This window comes from Trichosurus vulpecula, chromosome 4, assembly GCF_011100635.1.
Source record: "Trichosurus vulpecula isolate mTriVul1 chromosome 4, mTriVul1.pri, whole genome shotgun sequence".
Taxonomy (NCBI): domain Eukaryota; kingdom Metazoa; phylum Chordata; class Mammalia; order Diprotodontia; family Phalangeridae; genus Trichosurus; species Trichosurus vulpecula.
Genome location: NC_050576.1, coordinates 221,751,439 through 221,775,319, shown reverse-complemented (window position 1 = coordinate 221,775,319; position 23,881 = coordinate 221,751,439). Strand labels below are relative to the sequence as shown.

At 35.1% G+C, this 23,881-nt stretch overlaps 1 protein-coding gene across 5 annotated transcripts in view; it reads left to right on the top strand.

The window, feature by feature from the left end:
* Positions 1 to 23,881, top strand: part of TNRC6C (trinucleotide repeat containing adaptor 6C) — a 186,029-nt gene that overhangs the window by 110,517 nt on the left and 51,631 nt on the right. For all 5 annotated transcript variants that reach the window (XM_036754793.1, XM_036754790.1, XM_036754792.1 and 2 more), the window contains 5 exons: positions 7,032 to 7,244; positions 7,628 to 7,794; positions 9,764 to 9,844; positions 13,757 to 13,814; positions 23,323 to 23,465. In XM_036754793.1, coding sequence (XP_036610688.1) covers positions 7,032 to 7,244; positions 7,628 to 7,794; positions 9,764 to 9,844; positions 13,757 to 13,814; positions 23,323 to 23,465 — 662 coding nt within the window. The remainder of the gene's footprint in view (positions 1 to 7,031; positions 7,245 to 7,627; positions 7,795 to 9,763; positions 9,845 to 13,756; positions 13,815 to 23,322; positions 23,466 to 23,881) is intronic.

Here is a 23,881-nt window from a genome sequence, read left to right as displayed (position 1 = left end):
AGTGACTTCCACTCTCCATTTTCTTGGAGGCTGGAAGGAGCTGTAATGGCTTGTTTTTACAGCTAAAATTATAGTTACCTTCATTGTATTCTGTACCTTTTTCTTAATATTATTGTGGTTTTTTTGTTCATTTTGATTTTTTTTAACAGTTGGTGGTCTGACCTCTATATAACTAATCCTTTTGTTAAAAGTGTAATCATTTTTGTGTTTTATTACCTGGTACATACTATGTGCATTAACTCTCAAATCCTCTCTTTGAATATTAATAATATAGGCAAGAGACTTCTGTAATTTTACAGGATTTTGGTCTCATTTCTTATTCCTGAGCTGTTTTCTAACATAGTTTTCACCACAATAAAAGATACCACCAGTGTCTTTTATCAGATTTTTCATATAATTTATTTACCTCTTTTGGTTCCAGGACCAAAGATACAAATACTAGACATCTTGCTGATAGAAACTTACAGGATGGGCTGATTGCACCAAGCCCAAGAAATCTCTTCCCTAGTGCTTGAAAGAGAATTAACTGCCATCTTCCATTCACAGGACACTTGAGAATGGGATCCCCAGTGAAAAGATACAAAATAGATAGTCAAGCAAAACAAATTCCCATATTGGCCATGCCCCCAAATATTTCTTATTTTGTATTTTGAGTCTATCACCTCTTTGTCAGGAAGTAGATTGCATACTTGGACCATCTTTCTGTGGGGCTTAAGTGGGGTGAAAGAGTAACTCTGTCATGAAAAGTGAGTAGGTTGAGGAACTGAGTGGTTAGGGTATTTGAGGGAGAGTCAGTATGTGTGTAAAATTTATGTTGAATGTATTATGTACATCTGAAATATATGTACATTGTATGTACAAAATAATGTATGTACGTTACTCCTCTAATATGTTTATGATGTGACCTTTTATATCTATGTATCCATGAAGCTTATCTTATGTATATAGTGTGAGATGTTGCTTGAATCCTTATTTCTGCCAGACTGCTTTCCAGACTTCCAAGCCGTTTTTATTGAAAAGCAAGTCCTTGCCATAGTAGCCTGGGGACTTTGTGTTTATTAAATATTAGGATGTTCGGTTCATAAGGTTTTCTATGTGGTACACATAATATTATTTTAAAATAAAAATTAGGTCATTTTAAGCCTATGGGGCAATATAACGGCCCCCCACTTGGTTCCTTCTTCTTCATTTAATTTTAGATGAAACATTCTGAGTTGATTCACAAGTGCTCCTATCCCTAAGTTAGGAAAATTCCTGACACCTATGTAGAAGTTGGGTCCATAACCTTATTTTTATATCTGTACCTATTTAATTGCTGGCATTTTTATGATTGAGGCAAAATTAAATTTGCTGAAACATTTGGGTAATGAAACAGCAGATTATATTATACTGTTTGTAATTAGGCATTAATTGGGGAAATTGGAAGAAAGTGGACCTTTTCTTGAGACTCTGCTCAGCTATTATGCTCCGCTCTGAGTTACTTGTGTAGTCATTGTCTCCCTTCCGTATCTCCCTTCTCTTCCACAGCTCAGTCCTCCCTTTGTTCCTCATAGGTGTTCTAGAAATACCATTCTTGTTCCTACTTCTTGAAGCTGGAGACTCACAATCTCTCCACAGTTCTGAGATAGCTTCTTCCTTTTATACAAATTGCTTAGGGTATGAGTCAGTCCCCCACCTAACAGACTTGATTGATTCAAGATCCTGTTCATAGTTTGATTGTTCAATCAAAAACTGTTCTTCCCTTCCTTAAAACACCAGAGCCAAAATGGGGTGATTTGAACCCTACCCTTACACCTTCCCTCCTATTTTAATTTGTTGTCCTTAACAAATCTACTTGAGATTTAGTTGGCTGGTTTGGATTGTTTGTTTGTTTTGGCACAAATCCTGGATACCTGTTTTGTGACTTTGAGGTTCTGCATTATCTGATTTTCGAAAAAAAATTCTGCCCTCAAGTTCCTATCCTACTGTAGCTTTTTTCTCTTACCAGTCTGGGATGAAATACAACTCCCATGGTCTTCAGTGACCTAGGCCTCCCTTTCAAGGTAGTCAGTCCAGCCCTTGAATGATTTTACATTCTACTTTTACATTACTTAATCTTCTACTAATTAACCTCTATTTTTTAGCCAGTACCAAATAGTTTTTGATAATTACTTCTTAGTAGTGTAATTTAAGATATGATACTGCTAAATCCCCTTCTTTCCCATTTTAAAAATTATTTCCCTTGAAATTCTTGACCTTTTGCTCCTCCAGATGAAATCTTTTTATCTACTTCTATCAAGTACTACTTTGGTAGCTTGGTTTGTATTGCACTAAATAAGTAAGTTAAATAGTATTATCACTTTTATTATATATTCTCAACCTATCCGTGAGCAGTTAATATCTCTTCACTAATTTAATTCTGTCTTTATTACCATAAGGAGTGTTTTGTAGTTGTTTTCGTATGCTTTCTGTATGTATCTCCCAAATATTTTATTCATTCTATAATGATTCTAAGTGTAGTTTTCTTTCTGTCTCTTCATTCTGGGTTGTTGTTGTTGTTTTGTAATACACAGAAGTGCTTTATGTCAATTTATTTCATAAATACTGCAACTTTGATAAAGTTATTATTTCAGTTAATTTCTAGATAACTCTAGAGTTTGTCAGACATTTTCTCAAAAGTGAATGAAGTAAGCCTGTCGTTTGAGGAAAACAACTGACAATATTTGTTACCAATGATAAAATTCAGGTTTTTAAGTGAAAATTAGAATTTTGGAAAATTTGCACCTGATACCGTGACCATGTGAGCTTCCAGCACTTAAAGACTTTTCTGATGAGATCAGTGGTGATAATAACAAATGTGAATTTTTTGCTACTATATATTGAAATGTGTCAGTATTTGGAAAATCTGAATAACTCAGTGAATCAATATTTTTAAATGACCAGTGCATACATGGATTCAAAATCATACATGGATTAAATATAATAATAATGACAATAATAATAATAACTAACATTTACGTAGTACTTATCCATTCAAATTGCAAGGTAAACCAATGGATTTCAAAATAACAGACTAATAAAAGTTTATTGATATGGTCTCAGATTCCATATTGCAACTAACCTTTAAGAAACTATCACTCATCAAGGTTTGATAGACTATCCAAATTATCTAAAAAGGCTATTAAAATACCCCTCCCTTTTCCAACTATGTGTACCTGTAGCAGGCCAGATTTTCTTCATATACTTCAGCCAAAATAACACTTAGCCAAAGAAGCAGGTATGACAATCTTCTGCCAACTGCCGTACATTAAAGTAGTAGTAGTTGTTGTTCAGTTGCTCAGTCATGTCAGACTCTTTGTGACTACACAGTAATGAGTTTACTATTGTTATTTTTTTTTTAATTTACCAGTATTTTTAAAAGTTTCTGGTATGATAAATATTGATGGATATGATGAAGGGTGTGCTAAAGCCAGCTCAGAGTAGCTTGTGGGAACTCCTTGTTAAATTTTCAGTGTATTTAGCCCTTAAAAATTCCCAAAGACTTGATTGCTATCTCCAATAAATTGTTGTTTTGCTGATTTTCTAGACCTAAAGTAATGGAGAAAATGTTTATTAATGCAGGTTAAGCTTAAAGGTGTGTTCTGCATGCATTTTGGGAGGAGAGCCAATTATTAAACCAGCACATCACTGGATATAACTTTCTACATAAAAGTTCTTGGCCTCTTCAATAATTTTTAAGAGTGTTTTTTAAGAGCTCTGAGATCCAAAAATTTTACAACCATTCCTAGTATAAGGACTCTTAAACTTTTTGGTTTTTTAGGCCCTTTTAATAGTTTCATGAAGCCCATAGACCCCTTCTCATAATAATATTTTTAACTGAACTAACCAATTATTTTTAAATAGTTACCAACATACATATTTTAAGTTCATGGACCCCAGGTTAAGAGCCTCTGCTCTAATAATATTCATGAATCTGTGGTCTCAACCGTTCAGGAGTTCCCTCCAATAACCCAAATCTCAGCCTATTCATGCCTACCTATCCTATGTGACTCTCATCTGTGTTATCCCAAAGGTTCACATGAGGGGTCCATCCAACATGCCAAAAGTCTTCTCTACTTTCTTCTAACATTGAAAAGATTTCAGTGGATGGAGCCTCTGGTTATTTGCCTGTTATTCCTTACTCTCACTATCCAGAGGAAAGACCAGATGGATGAACAGTTTCTATTGCCCAGATTTTACGCTACAGCTGAATGGACAGCTTTGTAGTATGTATATCTGGGACAGATGATAGAGATTGACAGTGAGCTAGGCCCAGAGTTGAAGAGGAGGAAAGCAGGCTGGATTGTTTTTGGGAAATTGTAAAGCTCTTTTCCTGAACCCAGCCTTCCCAAGAAAGCAAAGGCCTATCTTTTATCTTTTCAATCCAGACATATTACCAGTGTTACTATATGGCAGCAAGACCTGGAACTCTACTGACTCCAAAAAACTAAAGATGAGTATCATACAGAGGCCAGTGGAAAGCTGTATGGTGGGTGTGAACAGGTTACAACATAAAACCGACTAGAAACATGGAGAACAAGAGTAAAAAATGTTATTAAGGTATTATATGACAGGAAAGGAAGATGAGTTGGTCACATGGCATGTAATATACAAAAGCTAAATTTGGGCCAAAGTGTAAGTTATCTATGAGCCAGAGAGCCCAGAAAAAGTAGCCTGCTTTGTTATTCCACTTAATTTGTTCTTTAATATATAAATGTTTTTAGCAATAGTCTTTTGTAGTCATCTATATAAAAGAATGTTTTCCAGCCTGTATTGATGTTGCAACTTCCATTTCTCATTCTAACTTCAAACTCTACTCAAGGTCATAATAAATTCACATTGTTGGAAAGAGTGCAAATGGGTGAAATGCAAAGTGCTCACTGTGATTAAGTGAGGCATCATGGTGGCACCATGGATAGAACTGTGGACCTGGAGTCAGGAAGACCTGAGTCCAAATCCTCCTTCAGACACTGGCTATGTAACCCTCTGCCAGTCATTTAGCCTCTGCCTCAATTTGCCCACCTATAAAATATTTTTAAAATGACAGTACCTACCCCCTAGAATTGTTGTAAGGATAAAATGAGTTAATATTTATAAGGTACTTTACTTAAAATTCTACAAAAGTGCTAGCTGTTTATGACTGTGTATTTCAAAGCTGAGTGGGTTAATTTCCCCAAGAGTCACAATTCTCTGTGCAAGTGTCCATTGCACAAGTGCTGAACCTAGTGGAGGAGAAATGGTGCAGCAAAGCACATGGTAATCTAGCCCAAATGAATGGTTGAATTGGATGTGACTGAGAAATTGCATCTTGTTTGTCTTGCATCAACCCCTGATAATGCTAAGCACATAGAATTTGCTCAAGAAATATTTATCAGAGCAATTCTTTTTTGCCATCTTCATTATATATTCACCTAGTTAAATTTAGCCACTTTCTAAGCATGCGTTTTTGAAAAAGAAACCAGAAAGAACTGATTCTTATCAGAAGTCGTATCCTCAACCCTGAAGGAAAATAATCCTGGATCAAGACTAGTTATCTGAGCAATGAATACTATCTAGTGTCACAGTTTTGTGCAATGCCCTAATGTTAAAGTAATGAATTCATAGTAAGAATCCCTATTCTGTGACTTTAGCTAAATAGAATTCTACTTCTACTTCTTCAAATGTGTTCCTTGGTTATTATATTTTTGGGTTAATGGACACTTTCCTAGGTATCCCATATACATTCTCCATTTTCCCCATTAAAATAAAAAGCTATAATGTTTGCTTCTAGTGATATGTCATGCCTAATATTATTTTTAAATTAAATGAAATCAAGTGTTTTTGGAACATGTACTATATACTTCTGTCCTTTTTAATGAATCTAGAAAGGCATGTGATGTCTAAAACAAAGCACAGAAACATTATTACAGTTTTGCTTAGAACTTGATTGAAAAGAATTTGAAGTGTCATTTTATTATTTTAAATCTTGTTACTAGTCTCTCATGCAAGGTTCAGATTTATTGTTATACAGTAAATCTGTCACTTATATAATTCCCAAGATAACTATCAACCTGATTTATAATTAACTTCAGTGACAAATAGAATAAAACAATTAAGATTATTGATTTCTGTAATTACATTGTCATTCTAATGTGAAAACTTTTCTTATTCATTGTAAAGTATCATATCTGTTAAACATGTAATATATATATATTTTTGCCCTTCAGGAAAATTATATGCTGCACCTTGGTTTTTTTTTAACCACTGCTCGTTGCAGTGTTATTGTATGGTAGTTGACACTGAAAGTTAGATTATTATTTTTGTTGAAGAACAATTTAAAGTGGAAGGACCACTGTCTTGATTTTTTTAGGCATTCTGCCAGTGTGTAAGTTTGAAGTTATGTTATGTAGAAATATTTTCTCCTATTTCCATTTCTAGAGTAGGCATTCAAAGAATTGTGGTTCCTACAATCAGTATTTGTTTTGTACCTAATAATTTAACGTGTTTACATTTCAAAAAATTTTTAATGTAGAGATTACAAAATCTGAGTGAATGAGTTAATCATTTGTTATAATACCTTACCTTTGCTGAAATTTTATCTTTAATATCCCTAAGTTAATTTCCCAGGATGCCTATAATTTTTATCTATTCTAATAATTCTCCTGATTTAATTTGCTTGAGTGTTATAAAACTTTTATCCAGTATATATTATTGTTCTCTATGTAATCCAATTATTACTAGTAATAAGTGGTACAAACTCCTTTATTATGGGTAAGACTTCATATAATTCATTGCTTATCTTGAAGCATTTAGTTCTAAATGATTCATATAAAAGATGATATTGCAAATATTGGGAAAATTTCAAGTGGTTGGTGGATGGAGGTAACTTTTGTAGGTATTGCTTAATGAGTTTTAAAATGTAATATACAGTAAGGGGGGAGTAAATTAAGAATCATAAACTTTTAAAAATTAGAACAAATACTAAAAACCAGAAAAACACTATTTTTACTTTTATTTTACTATATGTTTTTCAGTTTCAACAGGCTGGGGAGACATGCCTAATGTTCATTCAAAGACTGAAGCTTCTTGGGGAGAGTCATCATCTCCTGCTGCTACAGTTGATAATGGCACAGCAGCTTGGGGAAAGCCACCCAGCAGTGGTGCAGGATGGGGAGATAATTCTGAGCCATCAGGGACATTTGGAAGAACAAGTGCCCCAGCTGCTGCCCCAGCCCTGTGCAAACAAGGTGAGTAAGATCTAACATTTTGTTGTCACATTTTAAAAATTGGGGAGATAATCAATGAATAGGAAGCTTAATTATTACCATATTTTAATTAAGGCATGTGTTTTACATATAGTTTAGGGAGATTAATTTTGACTGATCTGTTCATACACAGAAAGCTCTACAAGTTATTTATGTGTGGGCATTGCAAAGTCTCCTTGGCTCTATTCTGCTGCTTTGAGCTTTATATACTTTACTAATTGGAATGGCAGTCCTGATGGTTTAGAAGTCAAAAGCTCAATGTCAGTTGTAATATACCACTCCCAAGGTTACATTGCAGTGAAACAATGTTTGCTCTGTATATTACAGATCCATTAAGTAGATGTGTCATTTTTTTTTCCTTCCAGCTTCAAAATCTATGCAAGAAGGCTGGGGCAGTGGTGGGGATGAAATGAACCTCACTACCAATCAGTGGGAAGATGAAGAAGGAGATATGTGGAATAATGCTGCTTCACAAGAAAGCAACTCCTCCTGCAGTTCCTGGGGGAATGCCCCAAAGAAAGGACTTCAGAAGGTAGAATTTTCTTTTGGAAAAAAGAAGAGCGAAATCAGGGCTAGTTAAGATACATTAAGGAGTAATAAGCAGTCTTCCCCTTTTGAATTCCATAGTTATTATAGAAAAACTAAAATCAAGTCAGTTGGTTTAGCAGTATTTGAAGCTATTGTACCCATGTGCAAAATACCTTTTTTGCACTTACATCTAGAAGTAGAAATCCTTAATATTGGTGGGCCCCACACACATGCCAAACACACACACCAAAATTTACATTTAAAATATTGAATTAAAAATTTGAATCATCAGTCATGTGTTTCAACAATTGGGCTAGCAGCTGCTGTGTGGGTGAAAAACCAACACAAGCTCAACAAAGAGGATGCTGCAAGCACAAGTTCTTTTGATCTGGTTTACTAAGGAAAGCAATGTTGAGGGGTTAACAGTCTTACTTTAAGCCAACATACAAATATCATTCACTCAGCTCACAGGGAAAAGCCAGCATCCTGAGCTTCAGAGCAAATACAAACAGAGCAAGTAAACATGAATCAACAGACAGATTTCTGTCTGACAAAATCCCAATATACAGTTACCAGAGAAGCATCAACATCTGGGTTTTCTCCAAAGCCGGGGAGCTTATAACAACGACTGGCCCAGAGTCATGTGCCACTCCTGCTATGACTCAGAGCTCCAAAAGAGAAATCCAACCTCTGGATTGTTCAGGGTCAAAGGTGAGTACACATGCGACTCACCCACATGACCTAAAAGCGTCACAAAAATGTGACTTAAATCCATGTGGTCTAAAAGCCTCTGATGTCCCAAACATGTCACTCAAACCCATGTAAACTAGGCTTTCCCTTGAAGCAAGGAGGTCATCAAGGACTCCTAATTTAATCAAGGAAACAAAGGCCAAACTCTTCAAGGGCACTTGGTTGAATAAGTTGTAAGAGCCCATCTTGATTGCTAGTACATCATGATATACACTAACTTTGAAATTCAATTGTTATGAGCCCAGATTTTAACTTTGAAAGGCAGCACGGTAAAGGAGAAACTGTTGGATTTGGAATCAGAAAACACAATTCACTTAATCCCACTATGCCTCATTTTCCTCATACACAAAATTTAGTTCTTGGATAAGATGATTTTTAAGGTCCATAAAGCTATGATCGTATGATTATATGACATAATAGTGATTAAACTGACCTAATAAGAAGAATTTGATGAAAGAGAATAGTTTAATAATATCCTCATGCAGTTTTATTACATAGTTTTGCAAACCTTTGTAAAGAATATTTTCTAGGGTTCGGAGTGTTATGGGGGGGAGGTTGTATCATTTTAGAATTTAAATGAGGAAGTTTTCAAAATTAGTATTTTTGCAGATCACTTAAGTCTCTTTGGGTCTTTTGTCCTTCTCGGCATTTATCCTTTCTGTATTGTCCCTTTTATATCTTTCTATAATTGACCTTTCTTTCCTTTTCTCCATTATAAAGGCTTCATAGAAATAGAAAAAAAAACTAAATAAAATGAATTTTTTTTTTATTTGGTTTCTCACACTCCTTATCTTTTTGCTTGAAAGAAGACCTTATTTTGTGTTGGTCTTTGTATTTTAAAGTCCTAAGAGCTACCATGTTATTTTTAGTTAGCCTCTTTTAGTGCTCAGTATAGTTTGAATAAGAGCATTTAATTTTGAAAATGTACATTTATAATTAGCTGCATTAATTCTCTGAGGAAGACAAAGTAATTGTTTTGCTTTTCTAGTTAATGAATTATTTTTATGCACACATCCCTGCCTATGAATACTGAAACAATCCATAATTTTAGCAGTGACCATATATTAAAAATTTCCCAGAATATGAAAATTATTAAGTAGTGATCCAAAGAGATTTTCTAATTCTAAACTGCAATAGATTAGGACCATGCCCTATTTTTTGTAAATACAAAAAGAAGTGATTAATAGATTTTTTTTTCCTTTGACCACATTTCATTTGTCTAGGGCATGAAGACATCTAGCAAGCAAGATGAGGCCTGGATCATGAACCGACTGATTAAACAACTCACAGACATGGGCTTTCCGGTAATTAGCATTTTGTTTTGTTGCTACTGTATCCATTATGATATAAATAAAAGATTTTGTTAAATGATTAAATACACATTTTTTTTCACTTGTGCCTACTGATCAGAAAAAGAGTTATTTTAAGGGTGATGTTGAAGCACACTAACTTAGAATTTTTAGATAACTCGTAATTTTATAGATTTGGTTAGGAAAGTTATGGCGCCCTTGTAATCTCTTCTATGAGGGAAAAAAAAAACTTAAAAAATAGCTAAAAGGATAAGGACTATATGACTTCATTTTCATTCATATGTTCCATATTGCAAAGATTAAAAAAAAAACTTGATTTGAAATACAAAAGCTACAGCACTAATAGTGTCTTGCTCCCTCTATATAGTCTCTCAAACCTATATTCAGATGGCTAAAGGTATGTTTATGTAATAAAATGGGTGTTCACAAAATAACGAATGCATCACATATACTAAAAACACACACTTTAACTCACTTTTCTCTTCATATACTCTTTTGACACTTGAAAAGTCAATCTTTATCAGTTCATTACTTATAAACTAGAGAATTATATGATAAAGTATTTGAAGAATTGAGAAACCCTATAAAATGCTTCGTTTCCAGAGTATAGTTTTAACATGAAAAGTTCTTCCAAAACACTAAAATGCTCAGAAAGAGAAATTGAAAAAACTATAAATGGAATCCCAAAGAAAAAACCTTAAGACCACATGGATATACAAGTGAATTCTATCAGACATCCAAAAGACAACTAATTCCACTGGACTTTATTGATGTCTTTTGTTTTTATCTCCTATTTCCCCCATATGTCTCCTCCTCCAAAAGATCTATACCTTTTAAGAGAATTTTTTAAAAAGAAAAAATATTCAGCAGACCTGATTTAAAAAGGGGAAACATCTGATTTTATGTGCAGTATTCCATACCTATAGACCTCAACTTCTAAAAAGGAGCAGGGGGAGGTATCTTCTCATATCTCATCTTTGAGCTTGTAAACATCAGTTTAATTTGTTTTATGGTGGTTGCACTTTCCCCTTAAAATTAACCTACTTTGCTCATTTCACTTTCTGTCAGTTCACATAAATGTTTCTGTTCTTCACTGTATTCATCATACTTGTCATTTCTTAACAGTAAATATGGTTTGGGTACCTAAACTAGTAGGTAAAAATCAGAGAAAGAAAATTGCAGACCAATATCCTTGGTGAATATTGATACAAGAATTTTAAGTAACATATAATAAAATTTATGCATCATGACCAGGTTGTATTTATACTGGGTATCAGGTCAGTTCTGTAATATGCAAACTATAAACATAATAGACTATATTGGTAACAAGTAGAATCAAAATCAAATATTGTATGCAGAAGACTTTTGACAGAATAAAATACCCACTTTTTTTTTGAAAAAATACTAAGAAGCGTCAAAATAAATGGATCATTTCTCAATGTGGTAAATAACTTTAAAACAGAGCCAGTATTATATATAATAGGAATAAAGTAGAAGCCTTTTAAGTAAAATTGAGGGTAAAGCAAAGATATCCATTATCACCACTATTATTTAATATAATGCAAGAAGTATTGGCTGTAACAATAAGACAGAAAATAGTAATTTGAGAGAATAAGCAGAGACAAAGAACAAAGAAAATCACTTTTTTGCAGACGATATGATGGTCTACTTGAAGAATCTTAGAGAGCCAACTGAAAATTAAAACTAACTTCTGCAAAGTAACATAATATAAAATAAACCCACATAAACCATCAGCCTTTCTGTATATTTCAAGCAAAACCCAGCAGGAAAAGATAGAAATTCCATTGAAAATAATTACAGAAAGTATGAAATATCTGGGAGTCTGCCTACCATGACACATACAGGAACTATATGAATGAATACAACTTCAAAGCACCGCAGCTATGGGTAGGAGAAGAGTTTATGATTAACGAGAGATAGAAAGGATCACAGAAGATAAAATGGACAATTTGAACTACATAAAATTTTAAAAGTTTTCACAATGCAATTAAAATTAGAAGGGAAGTGACTAACTGGGAGAAAAGCCTCTGTAGCAAGATATAATAAGAAACTGGTCCATTTATATATAGGAATGAAGTCATTCCCCTAGTAGATAGTCAGTGGTTATGAAAAGTTAGTTCTCAAAAGAAGAAATACAAGCCATCAACAACCATGTGAAAAAATGTCCCAGTCAATAATAGTAAGAGAAATGCAAATTAAAGCAACCATGAGATTCTAACCTTCTCCCCATCAGTTTTGCAAAAAATGGCAGTTTCAGAAAGGACCGTGGGAAAACAGGCACATTAATAAAATATTGGTGAAGATGCAAATTGGTCCAGCCATTTTGGAAAGAAATGTGGAACTCTCCCCCCAAAGCCACTAAACTGTGCATATCCTTTGACTAAGCAATACACTTATACCTATATCCCAAAGAGGTCAAAGAAAAAGGGAAAGGACCCCATATGTACAAAAATATTTATAGTAGTTCTTTTCATAGTGGAGATGAATTGGAAATTGCGTGAGTACCCATCAAGTGAGAAATGGCCGAACAAGTTATTGGGATATGAATGTGATGGTATGTTGTTCAGCTGAACGTGACAAAGTAGAAGGTTTCTTAGAAACCTGGAAAGACTTAAATGAACAGATGCTGAGTAAAGTGAGCAGAACCCAGAGAGTGATTTATGTGATAATATTTTAAAGAAAAGCAACTTTGAAAAAAAGTTTTTAATTTTTTAAAAAACAACTTTGAAAGACTTGAGCCATGGTCAATCACAGTTACAAAGTGCTGGTGGTGAAAAATGCTACCTATCTCTTGACAGAGAGATGAGGAGTCCAGAACAACATACACATTTTCAAATATGACCATTTGAGGAATTTGTTTTTCTTGACTATACATACCTAATGCAAAAGTTTTATTTTTCTTTCAAAATATTTTATGAAGAGGAGTTGAGAAGTAGGTTCGAAATGGGGTCATCAGAATAAAAAAGAAGGTCAATAAAAGAGGGTCATCTTTTAAAGTAAATAGAAGAAAACAGAACAAAATTCAGCAGAAAGCACAAGCAGGATGGCTTTGAAAATAACCTTTGAGTTTTAATTATATATTTAAAAAGAAAAGCAACCTGTATACAACACATATTCACACCTTCATGTACAACCGTCTTTTCTGTTCTACTTTATCTGTGGAAATGCTTATGTTATTTGGTGTTGGTCAAATTCAGAATTTTTTAAAAATTGAACAGAGGTAAATTTTTTTCTCTGAAACATCTTTTTTTTTTTAACTGTATCATTCTCCTGCTTAAAAATCCAAAAACCTTCAACCATCACTTGCTTTTTCTTTGCACCTATACTTAATTTCTCTTTCTCTCCCCGTAGGAAATAATCTTAACTATAGAGGCATAATTTTTTTCAATTATTATTATGAGAGAGTGCCTACTTTTAACTTTAATCTTAACTGACAAGTAATAGGGATGATAAGATGTGGGAAGTGAAAAGGCTATTCTAATTCTTTTTCCATCTAAACCTGAGAAAAGACAGATAAAGAAGCTGTTGGCTGACATACATTGGGCATCAGAGTAATCTGTACATCTGCCTTACTAATTTAATTTTTTAAAACTTTATCTTTGGTGAACTTCTGCAACCCACTTTTCCTTGTGCTGTTCTTATAAAGTTTTCTATGGACTACTAATTGTAATTATATTAAAGCTGTATTGGCGCTAGTCAAAATCTATCAAAAACATGAATTTTGTTAAATTGAACAAATCAAGTAAAAACGTTCCGTTTATTTTATTATTGCAAGTAATTTAGTTTAAAAATAAATTCTTTGATGTATGTTTAAAGTCTTCCCAAGTTGACTTTTTAAATAGAAACTTATTATAAAAATACAAATTTTTTTTTGTTTTCCCACAGAGAGAGCCAGCTGAAGAAGCTTTGAAGAGTAACAATATGAATCTTGATCAGGCCATGAGTAAGTAATAAAATACTATTCCCAAAGCAATGCTTTAAAAAGAGGGACTTGCAAATAAAGTTTCAGTTTTCAAAGTTTTATTCTCAATATCATAGAGTAATAATTGAGTAGAAGAGAGAATCTTAGATATTTCAGTAAGGACATAAAGTGTGATGTTTATTTACTAAGAAATGAACTGTTTAGATCCCAAGAAGTATACCACTGAAGATACAAATTATAGTACACATTTAAAGGATTAAGAATTTGTCTATCCCCTTTCACAGAATGCATTGATTTTTAAAAAATTTTGTGTGCAGACATAATGGTATTTGTTATCAGTTATTTGTTATACAGTTATTTGTATCATTGGATCTCTTTGGCACTCTAATAAAGTCTGTGGATCCCCTCTCAGAATAATGTTTTTTTGCCCACATTCATAATTCAATGAAATGTTACCCTTCGACCATTTATCAATTGGGAAATGGCTTTATTTTTATAAATTTGACTCAATACCCTATATATTTGAGAAATGAGGCCTTTATCAGAGAAAGTTGCTGTAAAAATTTTTTAAATTAGTTCATTATCTATGGAACCTTTTAGCAAAATGTGGTTTCCATGGTTATCTCTTTTCATTAGGTCTGTTTTTGCTTTTGCTTTGTCTGAGATAATGATTGCTACTCTGGGCTTTTTTACTTCAGCTGAAGCATAATACATTCTGCACTAGCCCTGTATTTTAACTCTATGTGTGTCATTTTCTCTTTCAAGTGTGTCTCTTATAAACCACATGTTGTTGCATTCTGGTTTCTAATCCATTCTGCTACCTGCTTCTGATTTGTGGATGAACTCATCCTATTCACATTCACAGTTATGATTACTTACTGTGTATTTCCCTCCCTCCTATTTCCTTCTGTTTATCCTTCTCTCTGTTTTTATCCTGCCCCTCCTCAAAAGTCTGTTTTGCTTCTGACCACTGCCTCTTAATCTGCCCTCCTTTTTATCACTTATCCCTCCCTCCCCCCACCCCCTATATCTCTTATCCTCTTTCCCTCCTCTTTCCCTATTGGGTAAAATAGATTGCTATACTCAGCTGAGTGTGTATATATGTAAGGTAGATTGCTATACTCAGCTGAGTGTGTATATATGTTCTTCCCTCTTTGAACCAATTCCAAGGAGAGTGAGATTCAAGCATTGCCAACCATCATCACCTAGTTTCCCCTGTACCATAAAAGCTCTTCCTTCCAAATTTCTTTTATATGGGCAAATTTTCCCCATTCTTCCTCTCCCAGTGCATCCCTCTTTCTCCTTAATTTTTTTTTTTTTTTGTAGATCATACCAACATAATTAAGTTACACCAATGCCCTCTGTCTATGAAGACTCCTTCTAACTGCCCTTAGAATAATAAAGTTCTTAGGAGTTAAATGTATCCTCTTCCTATATAGAAATATAAATAGTTAAACTTTATTGAATCTCTTAGGATTACTTTTTCATGTTTACCTTTTTATGCTTCTCTTGAGTTTTGTGTTTGAATGTCAGATTTTCTATTCAGCTCTAGTCTTGTCATCAGGAATGGGAGGAAGTCCTCTATTTCATTAAATATCCATTTTTTCCCCTAAAAGATTATACTCAGTTTTGCTGGAGAGTTATTCTCGACTATAATCTTTACTCCTTTGCCTTCTTGAATATCATATTCCAAGGCCTCTAGTTGTTTTTTAATGTGTAAGCTACTAAATCTTGTGTGATCCTGATTGTGGTATCGCAGTATTTGAATTGTTTCTTTCTAGCTGCTTGCAGTATTCTCTCCCTGATCTGTGAGCTCTGGGATCTGGAATTTTCATTTTCATTTTATCTCTTTCAGGAGGTGATCAGTGGAATTTTTCAGTTTTGATTTTACCCTCAGGATCCTTAGATAATTTTCATTGTAATAGTTTTCCTTGATAACTTCTTGTAATATGATATTTAGGCTTTTTTTAATCATGGCTTTCAGGCAGTCCAATAATTCTTAAATTATCACTCTTCAATCTGTTTTCCAGATCACTTGTTTTTCTGATGAGATACTTCACATTTTCTTCTATTTTTTTTCATTCCTTTAACCATGTTTTATTGTTTCTCGATGTTTCAGGGAGTCATTAACTTCCATTTGCCCTTAATTTTTAAGGAATTATTTTCTTCAGTGAGCTCTTGTACCTCCTTTTCCATTTAGGCCATTCGTTTTTTAGGGAGTTCTCTTCAGTGAGTTTTGTGTCTCTTTTACCATTAGATCAGTTGTGTTTTTTAAGGTGTTATTTTCTTCAATATTTTTTGTGCCTCTTTTGCCAGTCTGTCAATTCTCTTTTAATAATTTTCTTGCATCACTCTAATTTCTTTTCCCAATTTTTCCTCTACCACTCTTATCTCTTTCTTTAACTCTTCCAGGAATTCTTCTTGGGCATGAGTCCAATTAGCATTTTTTGAGGCTTTTCTTGTAGCTATTTTCACATTGTTGTCTTCTTATAAGGTTAAGTCTTGGTCTTTCCTGCCCCCATAGTTAGTAGCTTTTTATGGTCAAGTTATTTTTTTGTTGTTTGCCAATTTTCCAAGGCTATTTCTTGCCTTTGAGCTTTATATTAAAGTGGGGGTCTGTTCACACAGGGATGGGGATGCACTGTCCCAAGTTTTAGGCTTTTCCTGCTGCTGTTTTCAAACCTAGTTCTGGGGGTCTGCAAGTTTTCAGTGCTTCCAAGGTGTTATGATCCAGAGAGAGGTGTGGTCACTACTCTCCTGGTATGTGCTCTGGTCTTTACCCAGAAAAGGTCCCTGCTCCCCTACAACCCCTAAGCACTAGTACTCCTCTTGGCCCTGAACTGTGACTAGGTCCCTTGCTTTCCTACAGCCACAACCACTAGAGCTCCTCTCTGCCTTGGAACTATGACCAGAGTCCATTCTACCTTATGACTGACCTCAAATGACCCTCTCCTCTCCACCTTAGAACTGTGACTCAGAACTGCATATTGACAGGAGTAGCCAGTCAGTGCCAGCTGTACCCAATACCTACCACTAGTGCTATTGCATGCACTCTGGGCAAGCACCAATCCTCACTCTGCACCCCCTCCCATATCATCAACCTCCTGAGTTGTATTAGGCTGGAAAAAGGTTTCACTCTGACCTTTTGTTGTCTAAGCCACTCCAAAATTTGACTTGAAGTGTTATTTTCTGCACTCTCTGCAATGATCTCTTAATTGCTAGATCCAGTCTTCATTTCTCTGTCTTCATCTTTCTTGACCTCTCCAGACTGTGACACTGTCAAAGTAAATGTGAAGTACCTCATCAGAAGAACAAGTGATCTGGAAAACAGCTTAAAGAGTGATAATTTAAGAATTATTGGACTGCCTGAAAGCCATGATTTTTTTAAAAAGCCTAGTTAACATATTTCAAGAAATTATCAAGGAAAACTGCCTTGATATCTTAGATCCTAAGGGTAAAATCAAAATTGAAAGAATTCCTCTTCTCTTTAATATTCATTTCTCTTTAGGTTTCCGTGACACTGCTTTCTCCTGGTTCTCCTACCCGCCTGCTCCTTCTCAGTCTTCTGTGCTGGATCTTTATTTGGGGCATGTCCAGTAACTGTGGATATCCCCCAAAGTTCTGTCCTGGGGCCTCCTCTCCCTCCATGCTGTTTCACTTGGTGATGTCATTCCTTCTCATGGGTTCAATTGTGATCCCGATGTAGATGATTCTCAGATCTACTTATCCACTCCTAACCTCTCTGTTGACCTCTGGTCTCTCATCCAAACTGCCTCTTGGACATCTCAAACTAGATATCCCGTGGATGATAATGGTGGTAGTAGTTGAAATGGTGATGGTGGTGGTGATAGATAGCATTTATAGAGCACTTTAAGGTTTGCACAGTGCTTTACATGTATTACTTCATTCTGTCCTTACAACAACCCCGGAAGGTAGATGCTATTATTATCCCTATTTTATAAATGAGGAAATTGAAGCAGAAAGAGGTTTATTGACTTTCCCTGGGTTACACAGCTAATAAGTATCTGAGGTAATATGTGAATTCAGGGCTTCCTGATTCCAGTTCCATCACTCTATCCACTGTGCCGCCAACTGCCATAAAGATCTTAAACTCATCTTAGGCTCAGTATGTCTAAAATTGAACTCATTATCTTTTCTCCCAAACTCTTACCTCTTCCAAAATTCTCTAATACTATTGAGGGCGCCACCATCCTCCCAATTTACCCATACTCAAAACATAGGTGTCATCCTTAACTCTCTCAAGTCTTGGCAATTCTGTGTTTGTCACATCTCTCATATCTGCACACTTTCCACTCTGACACTGCTACTGCCCTTGTACAGATCGTCATTACTCTCCTGCTCCTCCATTCCCCTTCTCTCTTACCCTACTGTTCCAGTCTTTTCTCCCCTAGACATATTCTGTAATCCACTTTCACTGGTCTACTTGCTATTCCTTGCACCCGACACTCCATCTTCCAACTCTGCATTTTCTCTGGGTGTCCTCCATACCCAGAGTTCTCTCCTTGTCTTTCCTCTTGGCTTCCCTCAAGTATCGGCTAAAATCTAATCTTATTTAAGAAGATTCTGAGTCCCCATTAATGTTAGTGCCTTCCCTCTGAAATAATCACTAATCTTATCACGTGAAAAAGCATCTAGGATGCTTCACTAGAGACCTCCTGCCACTCTGATATTGACTCATTAATGATTACTGAGCCTAGTCATTCAAACAGTTCTGAGTCCATCTAATTGTATTATTTTGTCCAAAACTCTCCATCTTCTTTACATGAGTAATATGAGACACTTTATTAGAAAACATTGTTAAAAATCTAGACAAGCTTCTGTACATCAACAGAATTTCTCTCATCTCCCGTTTCAGTAAAGTCGAAAAAAAAGCCATGCCAGTTCTTTATAATCACAGCTTCCCATTCTGGATATTCATTAATTAGCTCTTTAATGATTTGCTCTAAAATTCTCCCAAGAATCAAAGGTTAGTGGCTAATAATCTGCCAACTTTGTTCTCTTACTTTTTTCTTTTTTTGGCAGAATCAGAACATTTGCCTTCTCCAAGTGGTACCATCACTATTCTCTGTCCATAATCTTGAAAATATTATTGACAGTGGCTTAGCAATCACATATGTCAGTTTGGTTGTTTTTGTCCTTTTTTTTTCTTTTTTTTTCAGTTCCTGAGTACATCGTTTATTTGGGCCAATTTACTTGAATTCATCCAGGGTGCTCTCTCTTACTATCTCCTTACTTATCATGGATATCAACTTGCTTAGCCATTTTAGTTCTGTCATTTCCAATTCAAAGGTCAATCTCTTTGGCAGAAGAAACAGAAGTATAATAAAAACTGAAGATCTCTTCCTCCTCTTTGTCATTGTAGAGTTGTCCAATAAGTCATTGATCTGACTGAACACAGAACAGAGATAGCTAATTCACACAACTTTAATATTTTTAACCAATCTTATTGTAGTTAAAGTATAATCATTTTAATTTTTTGTAATGTTATTTAGTACTATTTCTGGTTCCCTACTCCCAGTTTTTAAAAAATTATTCGTGATACATAGACATTAGGTTTCTGTGTAGTCTGCAAGCCTTTAACTTCTTTTGTTTTTTGCTCCTGAACCATGTTTTCCAAAGTTTTTCATCCCTCCTCTGTAACTTCGCATTTAAGTCACTGAGTATTAAAATATGTTTATTTAATTTGGAGGGTCTTATTGAGTTCTTTGTAGAATCTCTTTGCATAAACACAAAGAGCAAGTAAAAATCTCATTTGATTAACAAAATTCAAACCATTTTAGCAATGTGTGAATGTAATCCCTCTGATTACTTGTTCTGGATCCTGGTTTTTCAATCAGTGAATGAATGAAAAACATTAAGTGCTTACTACTTGTCAAGTATGGTGCTAAGTGGTGGAACTATAAATAGAAAAGATGAGACAGTCCCTGCTCTCCAGGAGTTCACATTCTAATTGGAGGTGACAATGACTAAAAGAGACTTCAGCTGTAGTATAGCCTGAAATCCTAAGGCCGCCTTTAATGCAATCTCAAATAATGCAAAGTCTGATTTACTGCAAATTCTAAAATAATGCTAGGTCACATTTAATGCGAGCCAAAATTCAATTAGTGTGACTCATGGAGCTTGGTAAGGGTTTTAAAACACCACTGTGTTGTCATCTCCTGTGGATATGATGTGCTGTGTTAACAGTGGCGTGTTAATTTTTTTTAAAGAGTCCTTAACAAAATAGACAAAAGGAAGAATACTTCAGATTGAAATTCTGCTGACACACACAGAAAAAAAGAAGCTTGTTGATACATTTGAACAAAAATGTTATGTAATTTAATGGCAAGAATGTGGTCTTAGTAATTCTAAAATTAGATGATATGTCAGAATACCTGGATATACTATATGGGATATTATAAAACATTCAAGTAAAATAAAACCAAAAGGCAAAGTTACATCATTTTTTGTAGTTTACAAGCAACCACAAGGAATAGAAATGTTACAGTGATAGAAATGGAGCATCTTATAGTTGTATAGTAAACTCATTCCTCTTAGCAGAACAGCTGTTTAGACAAAAGCTTCAAGTTTATTTGAAGCAGTGAAAGAAAATGGAGATTAAGTGAATAGTGAAGAAGCTTATTGCAGGCATTACTTGGTTCAATAACTTTAAAAATCTGATTCAGTTGCATAGTGTTAAAATGATCAGAGAAGGCCTTGGCAGCTAAATATACTGGTGTTTTGAAGAAAACAATTAGGTGGATATTCTGGTTGATAAATTTTTAATCTGGATGAAAAGAATGCCTTCCAGGAGTTAAATTTCCAAGAATGAAAAAACTCAACCTGGATTTAAAGTATCTAAGTGTCACCTGCCACTAATTGGGAGGTAGTACATAAGGGGAAGTTAGGTAGTTCAGTGGATAGAATGCCAGACCTAGAGTCAGGAAGATTGATCTTCCTGAGTTCAAATCTGGCCTCAGACACTAACTGTGTGGTCCTGGACAAGTCACTTAACCTTGTGTGCTCAGTTTCCTCATCTGTAAAAATGAGATGGAGAAGGAAATGGCAAACCACTCTAGTATCTTTGCCAAGAAAACTCCAAATGGGGTCATAAAGAGTCAGACATGACTGAAACAACTGAACAACAACAAATGCGTAAGGGGATTTTAAATTAAAACCAGTGCTTCTTTATCAGACTCAGTTTTTGTGCTCTGAAAAGCTATCACTTCCATTTCTTTGGTGGTCACATAGAAAACATGGGTGATTAAAGCTGTTTTGGAAGACTGGTTTTCAAGGTTTTTTTAGCCTAGCTATTGAAAAAGATTGCAAGGACAATAGCCTTTTTAAAGCATTACAGATTTTATAAAATACTTCAGGTCATCCATCTGTACTTGTTTCATTGTGTTCATTCATATGAGCATGTGAATTAGCTGAGATGTGTATAAAGCTCTCTGCACCTACCAGTATATAAAGATTTAAAGGAAAAGAAGACAGTTCAATCTAAACTGCTAAAATATTTTAAATGACAATAACAACATTTTCATCATATTGTCAGTGAAGGCTTATCTTTAGGTGTTAGATCCAGTCGTGTTTTTTTTTTATATTTTATGTTCTATGTAGCTATTCTGTTACTTTGTAATAAACTTGAATAAGAAATGCATCTTATTCTTTGCTGTTATTTTACATTAATTAAGAGATAAAAAGTATTTTAAAATATTTTCATTGCATATTTCCATTGGTCTGGAATCATATTTTACATATAATTATGATTTCAAATATTGCAAATTTGAATGCTGCTACCACTTCTTGGGATCAGAACCAAGCTGTATTTGTAAGATGGATGGCAAAGGCCATGGGTCCTTGGGCTGCATCAAGACACAAATTAACAGTGTCCGGGAATCTGGAGGATATAGGGCAGATGGTCAAGTCTGGTAGGCCTCCCTGTGGTTATCAGAAAGATTAGGTGAAGTAACAGAGTAAGGTTTTATTAGAAGGCCTTGCACTTATCCAGCAGCCAAAATAGAGCCTCCAAGAGTCACAGTCTTCTTCGGAGAAGTACTCACAGCCCACACAAGGTAGGAGAAACTCATCATGGTGGAGGAAAGCTAAGAATTGAGGTTATTTAATCTTTTTTTTGGGGGGGGGAGGGAAGGCAAGGCAATCGGGGTTAAGTGACTTGCCCAAGGTCATACAGCTAGTGTGTCAAGTGTCGAAGGTCGAATTTGAACTCAGGTTCTCCTGGCTCCAGGGCCTGTGCTCTACTCACTGCGCCACCTAGCTGCCCCATTGAGGTCGTTTAAAATGTAGACATGTATTGTCTTCATACCACCAAAAGGTATTAAAGGAAGATTTTGATAGTAGCTTCTTGAAAACAAGTCAACAAGTCAGTAGTCATTTACTGAGAGTTTACTATATAGCAGACACTGTGTAAGGTGCTAGGAATAGAAATAAAAGCAGGACAGTCCCTGCCTTCAAGGAGATTACATTTGAACAGGAAAATAATACATAAAAGGAAGCTGAAAAGGGATAGGGAGGATGAAGGTGGGGAAGGGGAAGGTAGGCACCTTAGAGAAAATCTGAGGAGAGAGTCAGGAGTGTGCCTGCAAAGGAATGAAGATATGAGTGGCCTGAGCATGCCTCTTAAAATGGAGGTTCTGAGAAAAACCAGTCAATCAAAGAGTGACCACAGGGATGGAAGATAGTTTTTTTTTAATTTTCAATTCCAAATTCTCTCCTTTTCCCCACCCATTGAGAAGATAAGAAATATGATAGCCATTATACATATAACGTCATGGAAAACATTTCCATGTTAAGAATGTTGCCCCCCCCCCCCAAAAAAGGCATGAAATATAAAATAGGGGGAAAAAATATGCTTCAGTCTGCACCCAGAGTTCATCATTTCTCTCCCTGGAGGTGGACAGCATTTTTCAAAATTAGACCTTTGGAATTGTCATGCACCATCGTATTAATCAAGAGTAGCTAAGTCTTTCGTAGTTGAGCAACATTACGATATTGCTATTATTGTGTACAGTGTTCTGATAGTTGTGCTCACTTCATTTCTCACAAGTTCATGTAAGTCGTCAGAGGGTGCCTTCAATCTGTAGAATGCAGGGCTGGAGTGAGGAGGAATGTAAGGAAAATCTGAGCAGAGAGTCAGGAGCGTAGCCGGGAGAACAACAAAGACGCAGGGGCCTGAGTGGCCTTCTTAAAACACTTTAATCCTTTAAACAAAGCCTACTCTTGTTCCAATTTATCTTTGACAAATTATTTTTTAGTCAGAGAAACTTCCTCTTGCTTATGTCTTACCTTTAGTTTAGGAAAGAACTTTTTCTGTCCCTTTCCTGGTAACACTATACATCTAAGCAGATACCCTTATACTATAAACTTTCAAGTCATCCAGGAGCCTAGGGCTTCAAAAGTTTTTAAAGTTTTGAATCTTTTTTCTGTGATTGATAGTCTTATACCTGATGGTAATGACTGAAATTAAGCATTTTCTTAAGCATAATGCATTTCCCTTTGTTCTCTCTAGGTGCTCTGCTGGAAAAGAAGGTGGAAATGGACAAGCGTGGAATGGGAGTGACTGACTATAATGGAATGGTCACCAAACCCCTTGGCTGCCGCCCACCAATCTCCAAAGAGTCTTCCATGGACCGCCCCACCTTTCTTGACAAGGTGAGTTATCATTTTGCTTAGATAAGTATTCTGATGCCTGCTTCAGTTGGATGAACTTTGACAAGACACCTGCACAAATTTCCCTATCAACATAACTACTCAATAGCCTTTCCATAGTACAGATTCATATTTGGATATTCTGTTTCATAACAAATCTGATCTATGTGTTTAATCTGTCAGCTGAGGTCTATAAGCAGCGATGATTTTAGTACCAATTCTTGACTCATAGGCTTTGATTAATACTCCTATAGACTCTGAGGACAGTGGACTTTGTAGCTTATAATGAATAAGCTTCCTAAAGTTGCCTTGAATATTTAGCATAACTGGATGAGACTTTGAGATTATTAATGTCAAATATAATGATCAAATGAGATAATATATGTAAAGCACAGTACCTGGAGCAAAGGAGCTATATA